The sequence below is a fragment of the Acanthaster planci genome, linkage group LG01, assembly GCF_054643075.1.
Source record: "Acanthaster planci isolate LZ-2023a linkage group LG01, COTS_SCS, whole genome shotgun sequence".
Taxonomy (NCBI): Eukaryota; Metazoa; Echinodermata; class Asteroidea; order Valvatida; family Acanthasteridae; genus Acanthaster; species Acanthaster planci.
In genome coordinates, this window is record NC_141777.1 from 34,038,971 (window position 1) to 34,060,438 (window position 21,468).

A 21,468-nucleotide genomic window follows, 5' to 3' on the forward strand; every position below is an offset into this window, starting at 1 on the left:
GCAGTTTTGGGGTGAGGAGGGTCCGTTTACGTTTCGTTCGTTCGTTCCTTTTTTGGATTGGAAAACGAACATCAAACAACCAAAAACACATTGTCTTCCGTTCTTTGATTTGAAAACAGAAACCAAAAAAAGTCCTTTTCCGTTTTTTGATTAGAAAACGAAAAATGAAGAAAAAGATGCAGAAGTCGTTTCTTGTCCCAGTCGAAAACGAAAAACAAAGTAATCTCTCTTTTTGGTACTTTTAACCCAATTTTGTTCGACTGCACACTTAATTCAGAAGGAGTCACGGATGTCTCGGAGCATTTCTCAAGATGAAAGTTGCCTTTGAGCATGGGAAAAAATTCTTTGTGACGGAGTTGCTCCTTCCTGGTATTCCACGTTTTATTCGATGGGTTACAAAGACCTTTCTTACATTACAAAAATGAAAAATGAAACTGTTTTTCATTCTTACATACTGGACCAATTGATTAAGCTGTTATCCGTTTTCACTCTGAAAAAGAAAAGAGAACATGACTGAACTTTTTTTTGTTTTTAAATGAAAGACGAGAAGGGCTTTTCGCGCAAAGCATGCTCCGTGCAATTGGGACAAATTTCAAGGACCGTGTGTGGCACAAAAATTTTAATTCATCCCGCGATTAAACTGCGGAGACCCAAAATTATTTGGGGATTTTATGTACTGACATGATGTGCATTAAGTCGAGGGGGTTTAAAAACGTGCGGGGTAAGACATTATTCCAAACGCAAGCACACTCACACAAATAGAGTACCGAAGTGAATACCTCACGCGCACAATTAGTGTGTAAAATGAAGTGTGACGTCACTGCGTGTTGGTTCACGCGCTGGTTCTCACGCTAATGCCTTTTACACACCGACGTATTCACTTCGGTACTCTATGGTCGCGCATTCAGTTTATGAGGTCACAAACGGTGCCTTCTCCAAGGAAACACAATAAACCGTGATAAAACAATGCATAAATTATTACGCTAACTAGTCCAGTTTCAATCTCATATTTGAAATAATCTTTGAAACCCGCAATCCAGACCGTAAGTATAAATCACCTAACTTCAAATGAGATGGGTTGTGCAAAATCTCGGGTTGGACCAATGCCGATAAGCAGTACCATTGCCATCGAGCGTTCTGACCGTCGAAAAGAGTCAAGACCCAACGGGAAAGCGCGGAGGCGAATCCGTTTTCGCGCAGTGAAGGTACAGGAATAACAAAATTCATTTCGTGCACAGAGAAATTATCATGAACTATAACGGTATTCTGACCAAACTTGGCCTGTAGCCTATAGTGTAATGTTCTATCGGAGGATCACACTTTCATAAGAGGCTCCCCCCCCTTGTTACGGATTTGCAGCGGTTTTAGCAAAATCGGGGGGGGGGTCACATGTTTTGACGCATTTTAACCTTTGTTTTTTGCTGTAGGCCTACCGGTACCTTGCAGTGATAAATGACACCTTCGGATATTAAATATATGCATGACTGCACATGCAGCCAGAAAGATATCAATTGATCGGGTCTTTCTCCACCAACGCCCCCTCCTGCGTTTTGAGATGTGTAGTCTTATATTATGGCTGTTGCCACGCCAATTCGATTTCACAAAACTGCTCCATGATATTAATCGTTGGTTTGCCTGAATTCTTTTTGAGAACAAATATCGGATGTTAGGCAAGTTTACGGTCATTTAATTCCATCTTAGGTCGATCGACATCATCCTATCAGACAAAAAGCCGAAATTATAAGAAAGTTGAAAAGGCGTCTCCCGATTAAGAAAATCACATCAGCCGACGAAATACTTGAGCTTGTATAATTACACTAATCACTTTCAACATTTTGCACAAACATGTACATTTACTACAAGGTGGTTCTTGATTCTGATATAACATTTTGAAATCAATCTGAAATGTGTTGACAAGTTAAATTAAATGTTTTACTGGAACTTCAATTAGCACAAACGGAGAGAAATGCAGATACATTTTATTACAACAAAATTAGAAGTCACGCTTTAGCTAATAAACTCTATAACTGCATGCTATCATGAGTTGTTCATATTAATCAAATAAAAACAACAGTGCATGGGTAAACATTTCCGTAAGCTCTATAGCATGGCAACTTTTGCCTTTAGGGAAGCATTTTATATTAGGCGTGTTTAGCCTCCCTTTTTAATATTGTCCATTTCTTCTCTCGCCCAGGTTACACCCGCCAAGTCTCACTTAGGAGGAGGCGACAATCCTGAGTATGTCGATAAGCTGAAAGTCGACGTCAGCGTTCGGCCAAACAGCCGAATGGAATCTTTTCTCTTCACGTCGAACAGACCTGAAGATGCTACGATCTACCCAGACACGTGCAACGTCCCGAGACCCAGCGACCTGCATCCCACGCTGTCCAAAGCAGGTCAGTGGACATCCCTCCCCCCCACACACACACACGCACACACGTGTGCCAATCCGTATTCGTTCTGTATGGTCGCGGGGTGCACCCCGGAGTTATGGGTCATTCTGTAAAATTGGGCTCCAAAGTGTGACATTTTCCGTCCCTGTTACCTCTGACATGAGTACCATCTGACATGGAATATTATTTGACAAGGGATATATCATGGAAATTGATTTCAAACTATTTTTTATTTATTTGGCAGGTAATTTGAAATATTTACTCAGTTTTGAAAATTGAACAGTGAGTTCTAAACATTCAAAATCATGTGAGACGTAAAAGGGACGGGAACAAAATTGGACCACAGATTTATAGAATGACCCTTCTCCGTTTCTCCCCATTAGTGCCACTTTTACCAAGTGGTACGTATTTCGTAGGGTGGTGCATGTTTCGCATTAAATTGGGGCTGCAAGATACCATGTTGCGGCCGTATCCTTATATATTACTCTAACTGAGTGATTAGAGATAGCGGTAAGTATTTGCTTGTAGGCCCATACTCTTCAAACGAGTTCGTTCATTATCGATTCTGGTTCTGTTAATGCTTGCTTTCACTACGGTATGTGCATAAACACTAAATTAAATGGATATCGTAAATAAAACTTAGTAGCTTGTGGCCGCAACTTATTTAGAAACATGCACCACACTTGGAAATAAAGGTTTACTTTGCATGCCTATTGATACAATAGCAGAACCCAAAATGATGCAATCATGCACCCCACAGTTTGGTCGTGCGCACCCCTACTTGGGCATATGTGCATCAATGTACAGGGAATCAATGATAGGGGTGCAAATTTAAACTTTTATTTCTTAGAGTGCACCCTCCGAAATACATATTACCAAGTAAAAGTGGCACTAACTTGGGGCTTCATAAGCCCGAGTGACTAGCACACTGAGAATCCCTCTTAAATTTCGAACTTTGGACTTCAATGATAGTATAGCAGAGTTTAGGATGAGTGCCGCACGCCCGCATCGCGGCTGTATAACAAACTTAATTGCACACCTTCAACCACCAACGTGGTAATTTTGTGGTAATTTTTGTTTTATATTAAGAACATTGTTTCTGAAATACTGGAATCCCAACAGAAATTTAAATTATTTTTTGTATGTTGCGTTTCCTTCTCCGCCGACTTTCTTTCTTTGTCAAAATTTATTATAGAGCGAGGCCAAATTCAAGCGGACATTCTCCACGAACTAAGAGTTGCTGGCATTTTGGAGTGGCGTGCATCTGCATCCGGTGCCATCTCATTTACCGTGGCTGATAAGGTTGGCTCTGGGGGTGCTCCGCAGCCCTCACACCGCCCTCCAGCACGTCTTATCAGCCTCAAGAAGAACTTGAACCACTCGATGCAGGAACGCATGACAGCCGACAAACTAAAAAAGAGGATGGAGGCTGCCGAAAAACGACGAAAGGTACATCTGGCCGATGATATAAAAATAAAAAAAAGACAAGAAAGATAACTTGTCATAGTCTGCCTTCGTCTGATATGGCTGTAAGTTTCTTTTAATTGATATTGGTCGTTTGGCGATCAGCTTAATCAAGATGCTCTAAAGGAGCGCCTCCGGGTACACTCTCGCCTGGGGATGCAGTACAGCGAGGCAGCAGCCCAGGCAGAGCGCGCACTGCAGCAGAGGGTTGCCGACAAGATCATTGAGAAGGAGCTAGCGTACAACAAGCGGGTAGAACAGATGAGGAAAGAGAGGAGGGAACGTGTCCAGGCCATGTCACGCAGGGGAGACCATGCCAAACAGGTATGGACTTGAAACATTCTTAGGGAGGGTTAAGTGGCACTGGTATATGTCTTTAGTCTATGTCTTCAGCCCATGGACTGAAGATTCTTATACATTGATGGGTATAAGATGACAAAGTTTTTGGATGAAATACACAGACAACGTCCTTAAAACATTGTTAATGCCCCCTTCTAGACTTATGGTCAAGTGTCTTCCATTGAATATTGCCTCGTATGTCTAAACATTAATTCTGAATGTAGCGCAAGTGTGACACAAGAGGGCAGCACACTGAGAGTCTTGCAAACAGTGCCAGAACTAGGTGTCGTGAATGATGTAGAGTTACATGTCCCGATCAGTCTCAAAGAGACTGAACGATTTTTGGAAAGAGGGGGTGTTTCGTGCATTAAACTACATTTTTCACATTGCTGTTAGCAATTTTCAAGATTCGAAAAGTTCCAAAATCATTTCAACATTTTCTCTGATAATTATCAAGAAAAGAAAAGTTTTGAAAACGAGAAAACATCAATACCAGATCGCATCTCTGAAATGAAAATAGGGTACAGACTCTAAGCATCCTGGCCAGCTTTCAAAATTTGCTAGTGCACAATTTTTGTTGATAAAAGCCCATGTAACTTCCTGTTTGGAGATGGTAGTGGTTAGGTACCATTTTTAAGAAATAAAAACTTGAAATAAATAATGGACACTACTGATTGCTACATATACCTGTTAAAGTTTAACTGTTCTTATTAGCCAAGTGTACGTAACATGGCCAGTCTTAAACTGTCGAGAAAGCACTGGATGGCTCACATTGATCTCGATACTGTAGTGGGAGATCAATGGTGGCTCATCACGTTCTGCGCCACCTCACGCAATACGCGCCTATCTTTATGCGAGGCAGAAGATATAATCTGCAAATAGTGAGTGGCTGAGAACAGAATGAGAAGAATATTATCGCAATATAAAATCTGGACTTCCATTTCACAAGTTAAAAGGAAAAGCTAAGATTTTACCTTACGATTATATTTCTGCCATTTCACGATTTCATGCCATTTTTGTTTTATTTGACTGATTGTCAAATAAACCTTTTTTTCGTTGCCTGCTTATATCATGACATTTGCTGAAAAGTTCGTATTCTGAATTCTGCTCCCATTTAGGTCGTGGAGAGCTTAGATAAGGCCTGCCAGAAGCGTGCTGCCGACAACGTTGCCAAAAAAACAGAGCCTCTTCTTGACAAACGTCACACGTCTGGAACGCCTACGTGCAAACAGGTCTAGACAGATTGTACCACTAAGTCACGTGACCTATAATGGGTATCAGACATAGGCAGATATGACGCCCTTTCAAAGCAAAACGTGTCCTCAGTGTCATCCAATATAAAGCCGACGGTCTTTAAAGTATCTTAAGACTACCGGTACTGATGTACTGAAAATCGGCCTTATTTTTGATAAAACGAAGACTTAAACATTAAACCGGCCATTATTCATGTCGATGTGTACGTGGAGGGAAAATGCCTTCTAGAAAGACCCTGGAACTGTCGGCTGATGAAAATGGCTTAAACGTAAATGCAATAATCACCGGAAAGTATATAAAATATGGGGAAACGGGCAGAGATAATGAAGTTTCCGGTCATTTCTGATCAGCAACGCACCAAACTAAAAGAAAGAGGAGAAGGGAATAATAAAGTTCACTGATGTAATCTGAAATGGGTATCAGCTGGAGTCGAGTAGAAAAGGTGCACATGCCAAAAAGTCATACAACCGAACTCCCAGGATGCAGAGACTTGGGAAAGTCCAGACATAATACCTTTTGCCAACCAAAGTACAAACCTTATTCCCTTGTTCTGTGGAAACCAATACGGTCGTTTCACAATAGTGCACCTCCAAGAGTTTGCAACGCGTTGGCCAATCACGATGCGCGAAATTTGTCGACCCAATGCACGTTTCAAAAGGGTCGACAAATTTTGCGCGTTGTGATTGGTCAACGGGTTACAAACTCTTGGAGGCGCACTATTGTGAATCGCCCGTATTATTCAATAAAATCCAGGGCGATTCAATGGCGTGGCCGACCATGGAGGAATGAGGTCAACCGGTCCAAAGGTGCATGGGTAATTTAACTGGGATTTCTACAATAAGCCAAGCTTCCCGACAAAATAACAGTTCTCAGACGGAGTGTTCGAATGTTACCCATCGAAGATTTCTCAAGGGTTTCACCCTGATCCAATCTTTTCTCATGTAATAGAGCGCGGCTGAACCAAAAGCACCGAGAGAACATCCGGGAAGCAGTGGCGCGCCGCCTAGCTGAGCAAGAACAACGAGCCGAACTGAGAACTTCGAGATCGAGACGACCGTAGACAGCGGGGACGAGAGCAAAGACGACCAGCAGTGGATAATGTAGACATTAAGGGGGTGACTTTCCAAAGCGAGGCTTCGTCTCCAACGTCTACAAAGAGCTTCACTTTACTTCATTTGGGTTCTTCTGAGTCAAGATTCCTGTTGCAGGAACATCTGCCGACTCCAAGCCGGTTTAGAAGTGTTTGAAAGCTGCGTTTACCGAGTATATTGTTAAACGTAGGAGCGGCGGAAGTTATACGTTAGTTGCCCGCTCCGGACGCACGGGGACTCGGTGTACGCAATCACATTACCCATCATTCAAAAAATTATAAGAGGCCTAGGTGCACGTAAAGATTGGAAGATCTCCTAAAAAGCATAACCCACGAAGGGATCTCATTTTGCGTGTACGGTTAAGGATAAAACAAAAAGATTAATCGGCTTCACCAACAGTGGTAGCTACACACAATAAACAAAACAAAATTTCCCGACCCCCCAGCAAAACATCCCGTATCCGGCCCTGCACCGATACATGTACAAGTATATATACTTTTAATAATAATATACATGTAGATTTATATAGCGCACTTATCCGGAAAAACGATCAAGGCGCCATTCCAACATTATTACCCCTGCTCACAGAGCCTATGAAACAACCCAAACACCATCTCAGCTCCCTGGGGAGTATACAGCTCAATGCTGCCTTTTCGGCGCAAATTAAAAAGCAGCTAAATCAACCGCAATGACCATCTCTACCCTCACAGGTACCCAATTAAGTGCCTTGCCCAAGGGAACGCCACACCATGACCGCAGGCTGGATTCGAACCCGCAAGCTGCGGCTTTGCCCGCAAACTACGAATCCGATGCTCTTAACCACAAGGCCACAGCACTCCGCTCACAAGACGCAAGGTTGAAAAAGGAATGCTTTTGTCACTGTTCATTAGCGTAAATTGTGCTAGATTAACACTGGATGTCCCGCATGAAGGACGTACGAGACAGACAACCTCCAACTTTGTGTTGGTCATTGTCTCACAGGAATCTGAGGAATTCTTTTCAGACTTGGGGGGGTATGTTTAGTAACAATACTTTAGAGTGTGTAAGTGGGTGTGGGGGGGACTCCTCGGTCTCATTTTTTTGCTGGATATAGGATGTCCACCGTAACTTCATGGTGCATGCTCAAGTTTGTTTCATTGCAATTGGTGAAAGAATTTCATTCAACAAAAGGAAACTTTCAATGCTAAATAAGGGCATGATTATATCAAAAACAACATAATCACTGTATTCATTGCCACGAACATCTCATTAAATTATTAAATTTACCACGCCTACGCGTACTTGCACGCCGCTCTATATTCTGTTCAAACTCCACGCTATACAAGTTTAATGTCACTGCTTGACGTGGGCGTCGCCAAGATTTATTCCGGGTGGGGGAGCATTTTTCTACGGGGGAATTTCCGGGGAAGAGGGGGCATTCGTCAGCAACAAAACAATGAACCATTAACAACGGAAGGGGTCAATTTCGAGGTTTTCCAAGCAAATCTGTGATTTTCATCTCCTTTCGTCTCTTTTTCGTATCATTTCTTGTGCTCTGAATCCTTTCTCGGCCTTCTTATTTTTCATTTTTTTTCATGGGAGGTGTGTGTGTGGGGGTGTTGATGCCCATGCTGATTAACAGTTGATACAAAGGCTGTACAAACTCTAACAGGAAATAAATAATTTTGTTTAAACACTGTCACAGCACGAATGAGCGAACAGTTGCATGATCATGGGGATTTCTATGCCACTGATTTAAGCGACTTTTTTCCACAGGGGTTAAGCTCACTTGTTTTAATGGTCCCTCTGAAACTGATAGAGGCAGTGTTAGCATTAAATTGGCCACTACCCGGCGCTATGAAACTGGGCCAGAACCTTGTTACCAGAGTTGAATGCATCCGCGTAAATATCACAAAGACTGATAACGAGCCACTTTGGAATTCGAAAAGGGCCTAATCTTTCCAGAACAAAGCACCTAACAAAAAAGGACTTCCAAACGTGCTTAGTGGTCGAGAGTCGATCTACAGAGCTGTATTAAATGACAAGAGCACTTATGTCTCGTTTCCCTACGCAGAGAAACTTTGATGCCGTCCTAAGAACTGAAATTAATTTTCAGGAATCAATGCGTATATTTATAAAACACAATAAAGTTGAGGAAACATACCAAATAATGTACCCAGCATGCAAACCACGAGCATGACATACACAAACAATATATACATGTATGTAAGTGCATTTTTTCACCAGTAGTAAGACACGTTAAAACCCCAGCAAAATTCAGCTGCAGCGCACGTATGCACACATTCGCATTTGTATTGTTTAAACAGGACAAAGAAAACCGCTCAATTACTGATTCTACGTTTTGGTTTTTGACATATTGCCTTTCGTGATGCACTGCTTTAGAATACAGATATAAAATTAACCATGCAAGCAGTGTATGAAATTTCAGGCTTTCCCGGTTTGTGCATGAACATGTATGCATCCAGTAGGCCTCTGCACTGCAAGTGAGTACGGTAGTAATTTTACACGGCTTTATGGTCCAACCTCAAATGCATTTCAGATGCTCTTGAATAACCTACACCGTGCTCCAATTTGATCACGTACCAGCAACACCCAAGTGGCTCATTAAGGGTTGTGTCCTGCGCAAGTTGCACAGGCTGCTCGGCTTATTAACCTTGTAATAACAAATGCTCCAAATTACAAAAACCAAAAAGAAATGTGTCCCACACGCATTCATTTCCTGAGTGAAATGCCTCATGTGACATCAAAAGTAGCCATGAATCCTGCTTATGGGACAAGGATCGTACTGACAACCGTCCCTTTGTCCTTCAGTTCTCACACTGACACAAATCTGTCGAGGTCTGTAACCTGTGTGTGGGGGCTGACATGGGGGAAGCTGTCCCTGTTGATTGTCAGTGACATTTATTAATACTATCAGGACACCCTATCCAAAGCTCTCTGAGCGTCAAGCTCTTTCCTTGTCTCAGCCACCTCCTCTAAGAATTTCCCATGCTCCTCCGGGTCCAGGGTCCTCACTACCTCGACACCTATGGAGCGACAGGAGCCGATGATCTGCTTGCAAACCTCTTCCAAACTCAGGTCCCTGAGAGGGGCATCTTGATGCTTGATTTTGGCGATCTCGTAGACATGCTTGAGAGAAATTCTGCCAAATGTTTGCTTCCCTTTGGAAAAATGAAAAAAAAAAAGAAGGCAATAATTCTTTCGGGTTGATCCTTTACCTCATAAGTTATTTAAAATAAAAATATTTAAAACAAAAATTTACTTGATGACACTATGGAAACACTGCTATTGTACGGAAATCCATCTGGTTAAATTCCTCATTTGAAATTATGGGAAAGGTCCGACTGATCTCTGTACATTTATATCAGGTTTCAAACTCCAAAAGATTTGGGATTTCAAAATACAGTATCAGGCCTACATGTACATGTACCTGCTTCATGGACCCCTCTGTTCATTCCGGCAGCTTGCATCACTAGATAGGATACTGGCGGTGTTCTGATCTCAATGTCATAGGATCTGTCAGGCTAGCACACAGAGGCGAACAATGGAGAAACATTTCAGATGAACAACTGACACTTTCGGAGAGAAAACAAAGTGAGACAATCTTGGTGTAAGCAAGACACTGCTTGTTTTCATATTACCAACACCTAATTAGAAAGTAATACAATGACCCAGAGAGAACGCTGGTCAGACTCAAATTCAGCCAATGGTCACTGCCAGGAAAAGGGCAAAGCTCTGTTGGGGGGGGGAATTATAGATCCATGGCAAAGTTGTTATGAGTTGTACCAGATTTTGCACGTGGAATTCAGTCAGTTATTAAATGCAGTCAGTTATTAAACCTAAATGCATTCATTTGCCACTGTCCCTCAACTGAACCTTACTTGTAATTTTACTTGTGGTGACCCCAAAAGACTCAATCATGATTAACTCATGTATAATTTCAAAAAAGTAGAAATCCCCACTTCTGCTACTGATTTTTGAAAAAGAAATGATTTTCCACAATGCCACAAATAGCACTAATGATGTAAATAAATAACAACCACCTAATTAAAAATGGAAAATCTTTTGCAGTAGAAAATGCAGTAGAATTACCGTTTCTTTTTCATGGCCTCATGTCTATTTCCTAAATTTTCCGAATATGCCAATTTTCTCACATCATTACTGTGGGCAATTAGCTTCTTCATTCAGTGTGTGCAACTGCTCAGTTTTTCAAGGTCCATCTTGGAGAGAACAAGTGATACAATATAGATACAAATGCTTACACTAATGTGAATGTAGCACGGAAGTGGTACGCCTTCTTTAATGTGCTTAGTCTTTTCGTTGAAGTCTTTACAAAACTGGCCAATAGCGATTCCCCTCTGTAGGCGGGCAGAAGAGAAAGCATGTTAACAAAACAGCTCTACTGGAGTCACTGGTCCATCTCAAGTGTGTTTTAACAAACACACGCGTGCAGTCATTCAATGAAAACACATGTAGACAGACTCAACCTCATTCCCACGGTGTCAAGCAGTACACCCCCCCCCCGTGGCTGCCTGTTCTCCCACCCCGGCAATGGATCATTTGTAGTTTATTATTATTCAAACATTCAGCATACATACATGTATAATTAGAAGTCTGTGGTCTGTGAAAAATAATCTTTGCTTTTGTATGCAGTGTCTGGTATAAAAAGCTAGGCTGAGTCAATTCAAATAATTCAATATTCGAATATTCGACCTTCAATTCGATCGAATATCCCAATATTCGGTCGAATCCATTGGCAAATTGTTGAGGAATACACCACACACAAAATCAGCTGCAGTAACACACACAATTGAACATAATATCTATAATACATGTACACATGTAGCTTCTCACGTCTTGGAGACATATCTCCAGCCACGATTTAGCAAGATTTAAGAGACGAATAATACTCCATGTCCTGTTGAAAATGTATATTCCTTTAGATTTTTCAATGAATAATGCATGTTTTGAATCATTGTAATTCAGGTTTCTCTCGCTTTTCATTTGAATCTGCTTGGAACAAGCCACAACTGTGCAATATTTCTCAGTTAAAAAAAAGGAAAATTCAATTTCATGAATTTTGCATTGGAATATTCAAATTCGAAAAAGAATATTGGATAATCGATTGAATATCAAGATATTCGGCACAGCCTAGATAAAAACATGGTTAATTCTGAGATCCAAAAGCACAAATATGAACAAAATGGTAAAAAAGAGACTATTTGATTACAAGGCAGATGAGGACATGAAAATTGCATTTGTAATACCAAGAACAAAGCACAAATGAACTATTTGCAATTACTGTATTGAAAGAGGGCACAGGAAGAAAGCTGCACAACCAGGGCTCACTGCTGGAACCAAGTTGACAATAAAGCACATGTAACCCCAAGACCTAGGTTGAGCAGAACTTTGATTGCGAGATAGGCTTTCATCCTTTCAAGGTGAATGCAAATTCCCCCCAAATTCTTGCTGCAGGCAAAATCCTTCATTTGTGCAGGAAGCCAACTGTACATGCTTCGTCACTCCAAGAAGTATCATACCACATGAACTGGCAGAGGGGGATGTATACCAGGGGCTATGGCCCTACAAAAGGAAGAAAGCGTTTTTTTTTTCGAGGTGAAATTCCCTTCCCTCCAAAAGTGTGTGAAATGCACAAAACTTTGCCTCACCTCTCAGAAAGGCCATAAAAGGCCACATATAGAAATATGTACATTTTTGGCACAATACAATCCACCTGAAAAAAAAAATGATTTTGGATCTTCCCTGGCCCTCAGCCCCATGTCAAGTAAACTGTGGCTTGCCTCTACCATCCACCTTTCTCCAAAATCTTCCCAAACTTCCAGAGAAATTTTGAGGGAATCAGGTGGGCAAGGGTCACAGGACTAACCTGACCAAGTACAGGCCCCAGAGGGGGCCCAGGTGCTGCTTTTCCAGCCTTGATGTACGTTCGGATCTTATTGCCATGCTCCACTTTCTTAGCAGCATCCTTGGCTGATTTCACGGCACGGGCAGCCTTGGACATATCAGTAGATGACACGTGTGCCTGACACTGGCCTAGCAGTACAAATACAAAAAAAAAAAGGATGACTTCGCTGATTCCTTGTGAACCAGAAAAAGGGCTCACCTTTTTTTTTCAATTTAATCAGTGCCTACAATGCAACCACAAACTGTCTCTGTAACTCTCCCAAGTTTTCTGGTTACAACAATCAAGGTTCAAATCGTCAACATTGAGCGAGACTGGATCAGGAAGGAACTGATTTCTGGTTTATAAGGATCTGAATCAGACAGATTGGAAATCACACATTATCAGCCATCTTTGATTATATCCCAGCATGCCCATCTAAGCAGCATGTCACTGTTATAAAATTTCAAAACACAGAGTTAGTCAACTGGTGTAATCCCATAACATCATCTTTAATTTAGAGTGTGAATTTACGTTTCCTAGAACTATGGAGTTGGGCATTCCGACCGTCTCGTTTCAGAGAGGTTAGAATATGAATCCCATAACCCAGGGCAAGGTTATTTAAAAAAGAAAAGAAGGAAAACAAGCAAATTAGTATGGTTGGCAGTGAAAGGTCTGTGACCGTAAAGTCACCAGGTCCCTTTTGTTGCCATTTACTGTGAAAACCAATCTGACATAAGAGGCGAAGTTTACTAACTTCGCCTCTGACGACTATACATGTATGTTTGGGGGCGTTATTCAAAACTAGAACTGACATACCCTTGTACTAGTTTGATTTTTCTACACCAAACAAGCACAGAGACTGTTTTGAGGGATCTGAGGGAGTCAGTCATATGCCAGTTACATGACTCAGTTAGATCACGGCTCCATTTTTTGCAATCTCAGTCACCATGAATTTGGTTTCTAACATTCTAAAGACTATTACTTCCTCCAGGTCTGCCCAGTTCATCGTCCGCTGAATTCCAACATGGAAGTGTGGCGGACGACAAACCCCACAGCGACGAGGGTGGCGGATGTTGAGCCCCACAGTTCTGGGGGTAGGTAGCACTAGGTCATGACTAAAATAGAGAACTCTAGGTCATTCTGTGTGACTTACAGGGGTTGTTATTTTCACAGGGTCGTAACACTGGGTATTTTATGAATCAAGCTTTTTTCAGTGCAAACTCCGCTTTTCAACCAAATTTTTCGGTGGGGGGGGGAAAATTCCTAAGATCTTGTGATCTCACAGCTAGCTACACAGCAGAGTGCATGCTGTGCGTCCTGATTGTATCACCTTACAAGTCACACAGCAAGGACGGCCACACAGTGAAAACAATATGCTTTTCCCTCCCCGGCTCCAAAAATGGTTGAACAGAAATGCATACCAAGCTTGGCCAACGGTCGGCCCAATGCATGCGCAATGATAAAACACAAATAGTGTGATCGTCACGGGATTGAAAAAAGTAATTGGTGAGTAAAAATCTCAAATTTTTCAAAAAAAAAAATTGGTAAAAAAACTCCAGTAGAGCTGTTTTCAAGAGCTACACATGTATATGTATTGTGCCATCATGTGTTTTCGCCAGATATGTCTTTTCCCCAACCAAATTTGATTCCTGCTAACCACAAGATTATTTGTCATTAGTGTCCTCAATGTCATGTCCGTACACCACTATCTTTAACTTTTAAGATGTTGAGAATAAAGTTTCCAGACATACAATGTACGTGATACTCAAAAGTTTATGATTTGTATATTTTGGGGTATATTTTAGTAACACACTTTTTAACTGATTTTCAAATGAGCCAAAGACACATAATTCATGACCAAATATTCCAAACTTAACTACATGTATCACCAGCTACAGCAAGTTTCAATATTCTTCTAAAGGCAGACGGCAGATCAAGTGATTGTGTTGCTACTTGGGTTTCTATGCCGTGCCAATGTGACAAACATGTTATGGTCTTCGTTAATTTGAAGTGACATTGTTTTGTTTTTTAAGCTAAACACTTGAACTGTCTACTATTTATTATGTATTCTAAATGCAACGTGCAAGTACAACATACGCCAATGTCAGCGCGTTTTTGGAATAAGGTGCGCGTATACAGAGCAATGGCACACGTTTATTTACATTCATTGCTGATTATTTTAAAATAAATGTTTCCCTAACATTTGAGCAAGGTCGTCTGATTTTGTATGCATGTCTTTCAGTGGTTTTCTTTATAGTAAGTTCATCTAGCCTAAATTAAAAAGTCGTTCCCTTATTTCAGTCAGTGTTGAATGAGTTGACGGCTCTGGAACAGCGACTGTTATCATGCGCAGCGGGTACCGATAAAATCCAATTAAAAAAAGGTCAAGGCAAAATTCCTATGTTCACGTGTTTGCATTTGTTTTTTTTTTTGGGTGGACATGGGCATGGCAGAGAGCAAAATGATTCAAATTCAGGCCTATGCTCATTTACCGATTGTGCGTTTGGGTTGTTTGCATATTGGCTTTGTTGATGCTGCACTGTTTCAGACGCAGATAACAAAAGCCGTACAATATTTCGAATTTTCTAAAAATTCTATAGGTTTGTGCACAAGCACGGATGCCCCCAGCCTGTTGACCTGACCGGACCAGCGTAATCATGATCACGTTGTGTAAATGAAGACAGAGTCCACAAATACGCCGCCTGTTAATGTACATGTACGTGCTGGCATCACTTTGTACACACCTCATCGAACCATTCAGACAAGTGTGACTGTATCACAAAACCCATGTAATAAGGCATTACATATTTTAGGGGGGTAGGCCTACTCCTAGTTAGTCTCACTCTTAGCATGGAAGTAGGAAAATCTCCATGGTTTTAAGCTGGCTCACCTATGTAAGTTGTAGTTGAAGTTGAAGTTACACCACTCTCACAAGTCAGGTAAAACGTGACCGTAGAACGCTACAGCGACCTCTGTAGTACAGTCCTAACTAGCGCTGAGGAACAGATTACTACGGAAACTACCAACGCACGTACAAAAACATTTTTGGACGCACATACTAACACTTTCATGTACGTACATGATATTTTTAGTTTCACATACCTAAGTGATGTTTTCACGCACGTACGTACGTTTTAAGTCCGAAGTATGAACATACACTAATAGTTTTGATGTACCTACGTGAAACTGTCTCGTACGTAACTTCGGAAACTTATTCTTGAAAAAAATATTTTGTGCGTGGCGGTAGTACGTTTCCGTAGAATTCACTTCATACCGTCGAGCTCCACGATACGTTCACAGCAAAGTTTTGACTTCAAAGAGACTTTGAATTTATGCAGGAAAGCTATCACGCAATGTAACTATGACTTAGTCCTACCTCTTTTGAAGCAGTAAAAGGGAGAATCTTCAACAGTTTGGCTTTTATCCTTAAATTTCCATATTCATGAGCCAAAGCGTGATGTCACCCAAGGCAGAACAATTATAGTGTCGCCACAGTGGCGTAACTACGGGGGGGGGACGTGCCCCCCCAACGGAGGCCCGTGCCCCAGGTGCCCCCCCTTTGAAATTTTGAAATGGACATTTACGTCCATTTATGTAGGTAGACGTTTAGACAGGCACTTAGTTCATTTATTTTCAGTGCCCCATGAAAAAAAAAATTTGCACCCCAGGTGCCCCCCCGCTGTAGCACCCTAGTTACGTCACTGTGTTACCAAAGCTCTCTGTACAAACATCACATTTTCTATACTTTCTTGGAGAAAGTTCTACTTTTTGCTTTTTTCGGGTTCAGCAGCTTGTTTGGACTGTAGAAACTTTGATGGGTAACTTATTAGAAGGACAATTTTTGTACTTTTGTCTTATGCTGGTTGACAAGAGGAGTGCCTCGTGGAAGACAAGCAAAATAGAAAGCTCCCTCAAAAAAGTACTGATGTTGCCACGCGCGTTTCTTGCACGTTGGCTTTGATTTCCACCAGCGCTGTTTGTCATTATTTTGCCCGTGTTACAAAGATGAAACAATGATCATACAACTTTCTTGCTACTTCCAATGAAACGACGTATATTTCTTCTTTGCATTGTTGAACGTAGTAATTAGTATGAAACAGGGTGTATAAGCCGAATTTCCACTGCATTATTTCCACTACTTGTACTGTGCACATTTAGGAACAAATGACAATAATCTAGCCTATATAGATCAACAGTTGTCATAAATACATGAATTAGTTAGAGTAAAAAAAATAGGAGTCAACATTTCACATAATTGTGACGGGTCTAGAAAAATGGGTAATAAGTCGCCAGATTCAGGTTATGAATTTTTGATATGGCTGGATTCTGTACATCAAAAGCTACAATTCGAGTGATTAACAATAGTGCGCCTCCCAAGAGTTTGCAATGCATTGACCAATCACAGTGCGCAAAATCTGTCAACCCAAAGCGCGTGTGGAAAGGGTCGACAGATTTCGCGCGTTGTGATTGGCCAACGCATAGCAAACTCTTGGAGGTGCATTATTGTGAAACGCCAGTATTTGATATATGAATGACCCCTGTAGTGCGCTGTGTTCCTGAGATATATAGACATTAATTTTGTATATCCACATTTTTTGATTCAATAAAAACAATTTCGAGAAAAAGCTTATAAAGTGTATCGCTGGGAAACAATGCTAATTTCCTACTGAATGATCAAAATTTAATCTTTATTCACTAGTATCTATGTGCTGCAAATTCTGCAAATTTAAACACTATAGAAGCTTGTAAAGGAAAAAACCAAAAAATTACATTTTGGAAGAAATTTTGCCCTCCCCAAATAAAACAGGCCATTACGTGTTTTGGCATTACGCAACTTAATACCCTTTTTGCAGAGCGGGTCGCGATTATGAAAATCAGACATTGTGTCCATTCAGTCAGTGGTTTCAGTCGTTTGAAGCCGGTGACCCATACCCACAGGATGCACTTTTGAATGGTTGGGCTGTTCAGAAAAAAATAATAACGAAAACAGGTATCCCAACCATACAAAGATCGGCAAAAAAAACCCACAAGCAAACAAACAAAAAAAACCAAGAGATTATTCTATGGCGTCAAACATGAGGTACAGTGTGGAAAACGAATTGATTATCTACATCATCAACAGCGATGCGCGTGCGCATGCCTGGGTCGGGTATTTAAATGGCACCAGTAACTCAAGATTTTCATCCAGCAGCTTAGCTGACTGCATATGATGCCTATATTTAGTATCGTTAATTGAAGCCACTAATCCAGCCACGCTGAAAGGTTCGAGCAGCAGACGACTCATAATCATAGCCAGGAGTAGATTTGGATATTTCCTCTTTCTCTTACGATCAAGTCAATGCACAAAGAGGTATTTGGCAGGATAGGTTTTTGCACCTCTGTCATCTTTGAGCACATGAAGAGGACAGCCATAACTAACTCATGATGGAAATGAACACCACGTCAGTCCGTGATTATTCTGCAGACTCTTCCCGGAGTCACTCGACAGGGATAGTTTTCATGATCTTATTGTCCGTCGTAGCTTCCGTGGGAATCTTTGGAAACACACTTCTTCTGGTCATCATCGCCAAATTTCGGAGACTGAGGACAGCAGCTAACTGCCCGATTGTCTCCATGGCTGTATGCGACTTAATCATCTGTACTTTCGTTATACCCTTAAGCATCTGCTACAGGCTAAATGAACACACCTTTCGGTTTCCGGCAGTCCCCGTCATGTACTTTGCAAATACGGCTTTTTGGAACTTGTGTCCAATCCTCCTGGACCGCTACATTGCCATCAAGTTCCCAGTATGGTACAGGAGACGAAAAAGACTAAGGGTTATAGTTGCAATGATCATCGTATCTTATGTGGTACCGGCCATTGGCATCATGAATGTGTCTGATGCCTCCCCGCACGGGCCAAAATCACCTAGTCTCATCAGTGTATTTTTTTGTAGAGCCCTACCCCTTGTGATCCTAGTATCTGCTAACATTGCCACTGCACACAAGATTTGGAAGTTATCAAGGAGACACCGTCGTAGGGTTCAACCAGTAAGAGAAGCAGCCCCTCAGATGCACCTCCGCGACGGACCGAAGTTCCGGGAAAGACCAAACGCCAAACACTCAAATGACCATCCGCCCAGTGACGTGTCAGCTTCCAGAAGTCCTACTGTGGCCCATTTGAGTGGGAACACTGTATCCTGTGGAATTGGCTCACTCCTGGTAAGCAAAACTGGCACCTCGCCTGACTTCATTGACGTGGGACAAGTTCCCGGGTCGAGTGGCACCGGCAGTCCAAAAGCTCTGGAGCAAAGCCTAGGTGGGGGATGGCTTCTGCAGGATGGTCTATCAAAAGAGGGAAATATCGGCTTGAACCAGAAAACGGGGCTCAAATTTAAAGGCGATGACGATCGCCCAAAAAGGCACTCACAGCCTCGCTTCCAAATTGAGTACTTTAGAAGAACGAAGGCTGATCGTTGGCAACAGTCGCTGGGTGAGCGAGCGGGCATCATCGTAAGAGGACCGCGCGCGAACGGCAATCACGACATCCCGTGCTCCAGGCTTAGATTCAACCGCGAGAAGAAGGGGTATGCAGTTACAGCCCTCCTTTTGCTAATCACGCTAGCTTTCCATTTTCCACTCTTGGCGTTTCTGATTTACTGCAGATCCACGGGTCAAGATTGGGCAGGTCCGCCCATCGAAGCGATCGCACAGCCTCTCCTGCTGTTTAGTTGGTGTAATTCCGCTCTCGATCCCTTGGTCTACACCATGTTTATAAAAGATTTTCGAACTGCCTTAAGGAACCTGCTTGGCCGACGCCATACTGTATAACCCAAATAAATCATCCTGCTTTGAAAATTTCAACAATCTAGTTGAAATCGTCGAAAGTTCACGTGACATGTTTTCCGTTTGTTTTAATCCCTTCCCTTTGCTGTACATATTCATTTCTGTTAAAAATCCATTAAATTTCACAAAGAATCATATAGAAGGACTTTGTAAATGTTAAGAGGCAACCCGCAAATCGTTGTGTGCGTAAAAATAGTTTTTGTTATTTATTTACAAAGATGTTGTTTTCTGATGGAAAAAATGTCAGGTTTGTATATATTATATTTATATTGAAGCAGTGTTATGATTGTGATTATGTTGAACTTAACCGGTGTCTAAATGCACTGATTTTCTCCTGGTTGTGTAGTCACGGTAAGCAGGTAACAATTTTTTTTCTAAATTAGTTTTGGCAGTTCTTATCTCTTTACATACTAGGTGGCTTCAAACAAAATATTTAATCCGGAAGAACATTAAGCAGTCATCGCAGTAACGTTGAACACAGGAAACCTACACTGCAAAAACTCCAGTGTTAAATCCCCCCAGTGTTATCAGAGGACTACACCAACACTTTTTAATGGTGTTAAAATGTTGGTGTTGTTTGGTGTTAATTTAACACCCTCCAGTGCACTGTAACATTTATAGATGTGGAAAGTAACACCAGCGGTGTTAAAGTAAAACCCCAAGAATGTGGTCATAGGATAGCACGAACAAGTGTTGATTTTAACACCAAATTTTTTTGCAGTGTACTGGCAAATACTTCATTCTATACATCTGGGGTCCAATTCTTCCCGTCACTGTTATAGCCGACATCTGGAGTACGAGTTTGTAATGCTGAACACATTCTTAATTTTCCATGCGTGTCTAATTAATGCAACTTACCCGCCAAACAAATAACAAGACTTTGAAGTCAGTTCGAATGACCATTTCCCCAGGCGTAGCTATAGGGGACACATTCTACAGAAATGCTATTGTAGGCTTATGGACGACGAGATTTTTTTGAAGATAATTATAATTGGAAGCAAACCCATGGAGAAGAAAATGTAAAAGGCACGGAAGAGACATTGTAGAATACAAATTTACACAAAGTTAAATTATTTACGGAATGAAAACAATATATGGTTTGTTTTGCTGTATGTGGAATGTTGGGCACTTTTCCTTAATTTTGTTAATACAGTTTTGTAATTTGCGTGACCAGCTTGATACTTTTCATGCTCTTGTGTGCCCATACTCCCCTCGCTGGTATGCGGCAGGTAATTTATACCTGCCACTGTCCATCGATTCTCCCGCCACATAGTCAATTGACATGAATCTTACGCTATTGGGCGTGGCACTATACCATACAGCTTAATGTATCGTACCCAGTCACCTGAGGTCCTCACACATACGTTTATTCATTATCTCCCTTATGGCTAGCCAGCACGTATACCAAGCACAAAATGGACAGAGGGGTACCACCTAACAAGTCCAATCCCTATACACACTCCAGCCTCTTGTCACTGAACACCCCCCCATGTCTGAAAAGAATTCCTGAGATACCAGTATAACAATGACCCAAGCAAAGGCGGGGGGGGGGTGTTCTCTCTGTCCCACAGTTTGCTTCAAATGTCAGCACGAGCTGTGGTAAAGTCCCCGGCCCCTTTCATGTGATGCATGACATAAGCCACATACCCTAGGTTTATGGACCAACTGCACCCCCTCCCCGAAATCAGAGGGGAATTCCAAAGATTTCCGCAACACAAAAGAGGGGGCAGTCTTCACCACATATTGCACATCATATGGGTTTATAGGTGCGTCATGGGTAACGGGTGTTGGCGTGTTTGTCCCGCCCGAATAAGCGCGCTGTCACATCAGACATCCTGTCCAATCCGCTAAAGACGCGGCCGTGATGAGAGAGGTATGCGTGTCAAATTCGGACGGTGATACTTTTGACCCCGCATCTTTGTTCGAAAATTTAAAGGTTATTTTGACGAAAAGTTTAAATGCATTGCTGAGCATCAGGACCACTCCTCTAGATCTCTGAAAGAGTTAAAAAACAAGTTGGAGGCCAAGGAACTTACCAAATCTGGAAACGTAGCCCAATACGAATTCTGTCGTGAGCTTGAATTAATTTTAGAAAGAGCTAAAGTCGCTGTCCTTAAAGTGGACTTTTAGTCCGCGCCCACCAAGTCATTAAACAGCAGAAGATATATCAGAGCGCAAGAAACAGATCTGCATCCGT

At 41.7% G+C, this 21,468-nt stretch overlaps 3 protein-coding genes across 3 annotated transcripts; 2 read left to right on the forward strand and 1 right to left on the reverse strand.

The window, feature by feature from the left end:
• Positions 1-943: 943 nt before the first annotated feature.
• Positions 944-7,809, forward strand: LOC110987151 (uncharacterized). Its single transcript, XM_022249625.2, has 6 exons — positions 944-1,205; positions 2,195-2,396; positions 3,589-3,842; positions 3,963-4,181; positions 5,315-5,428; positions 6,399-7,809. Exons 1-6 carry the CDS (start codon positions 1,074-1,076, stop codon positions 6,459-6,461), a joined length of 984 nt encoding a protein of 327 aa, XP_022105317.2. The 5' UTR covers positions 944-1,073; the 3' UTR covers positions 6,462-7,809.
• On the forward strand, positions 7,230-17,080 carry LOC147800683 (uncharacterized). Its single transcript, XM_087142979.1, has 3 exons — positions 7,230-7,396; positions 13,437-13,540; positions 15,047-17,080. Exons 1-3 carry the CDS (start codon positions 7,230-7,232, stop codon positions 15,085-15,087), a joined length of 312 nt encoding a protein of 103 aa, XP_086999105.1. The 3' UTR covers positions 15,088-17,080.
• Positions 8,001-15,421, reverse strand: mrpl11 (mitochondrial ribosomal protein L11). The gene is made up of 5 exons (XM_022249627.2): positions 15,337-15,421; positions 12,429-12,595; positions 10,804-10,899; positions 9,972-10,065; positions 8,001-9,702 (listed from the first exon to the last, which is right to left on the reverse strand). Exons 2-5 carry the CDS (start codon positions 12,561-12,563, stop codon positions 9,455-9,457), a joined length of 573 nt encoding a protein of 190 aa, XP_022105319.1. The 5' UTR covers positions 12,564-12,595; positions 15,337-15,421; the 3' UTR covers positions 8,001-9,454.
• Positions 17,081-21,468: the final 4,388 nt, after the last annotated feature.

Coding starts and splice junctions, on each gene's coding strand:
- LOC110987151 (XM_022249625.2), top strand. CDS start 1,074: ATGGGTTGTGCAAAATCTCGGGTTGGACCAATGCCGATAAGCAGTACC. Junction 1,206..2,194: donor TCCGTTTTCGCGCAGTGAAG/GTACAGGAATAA, acceptor TCTCTCGCCCAG/GTTACACCCGCCAAGTCTCA. Junction 5,429..6,398: donor GAACGCCTACGTGCAAACAG/GTCTAGACAGAT, acceptor CTCATGTAATAG/AGCGCGGCTGAACCAAAAGC.
- LOC147800683 (XM_087142979.1), top strand. CDS start 7,230: ATGACCATCTCTACCCTCACAGGTACCCAATTAAGTGCCTTGCCCAAG. Junction 7,397..13,436: donor CTCCGCTCACAAGACGCAAG/GTTGAAAAAGGA, acceptor TTACTTCCTCCA/GGTCTGCCCAGTTCATCGTC. Junction 13,541..15,046: donor TGAGCCCCACAGTTCTGGGG/GTAGGTAGCACT, acceptor AAAATTCTATAG/GTTTGTGCACAAGCACGGAT.
- mrpl11 (XM_022249627.2), bottom strand. CDS start 12,563: ATGTCCAAGGCTGCCCGTGCCGTGAAATCAGCCAAGGATGCTGCTAAG. Junction 10,900..12,428: donor TGGGGCCTGTACTTGGTCAG/GTTAGTCCTGTG, acceptor GCCCGCCTACAG/AGGGGAATCGCTATTGGCCA. Junction 9,703..9,971: donor CAGAGGGGTCCATGAAGCAG/GTACATGTACAT, acceptor ATTTTTCCAAAG/GGAAGCAAACATTTGGCAGA.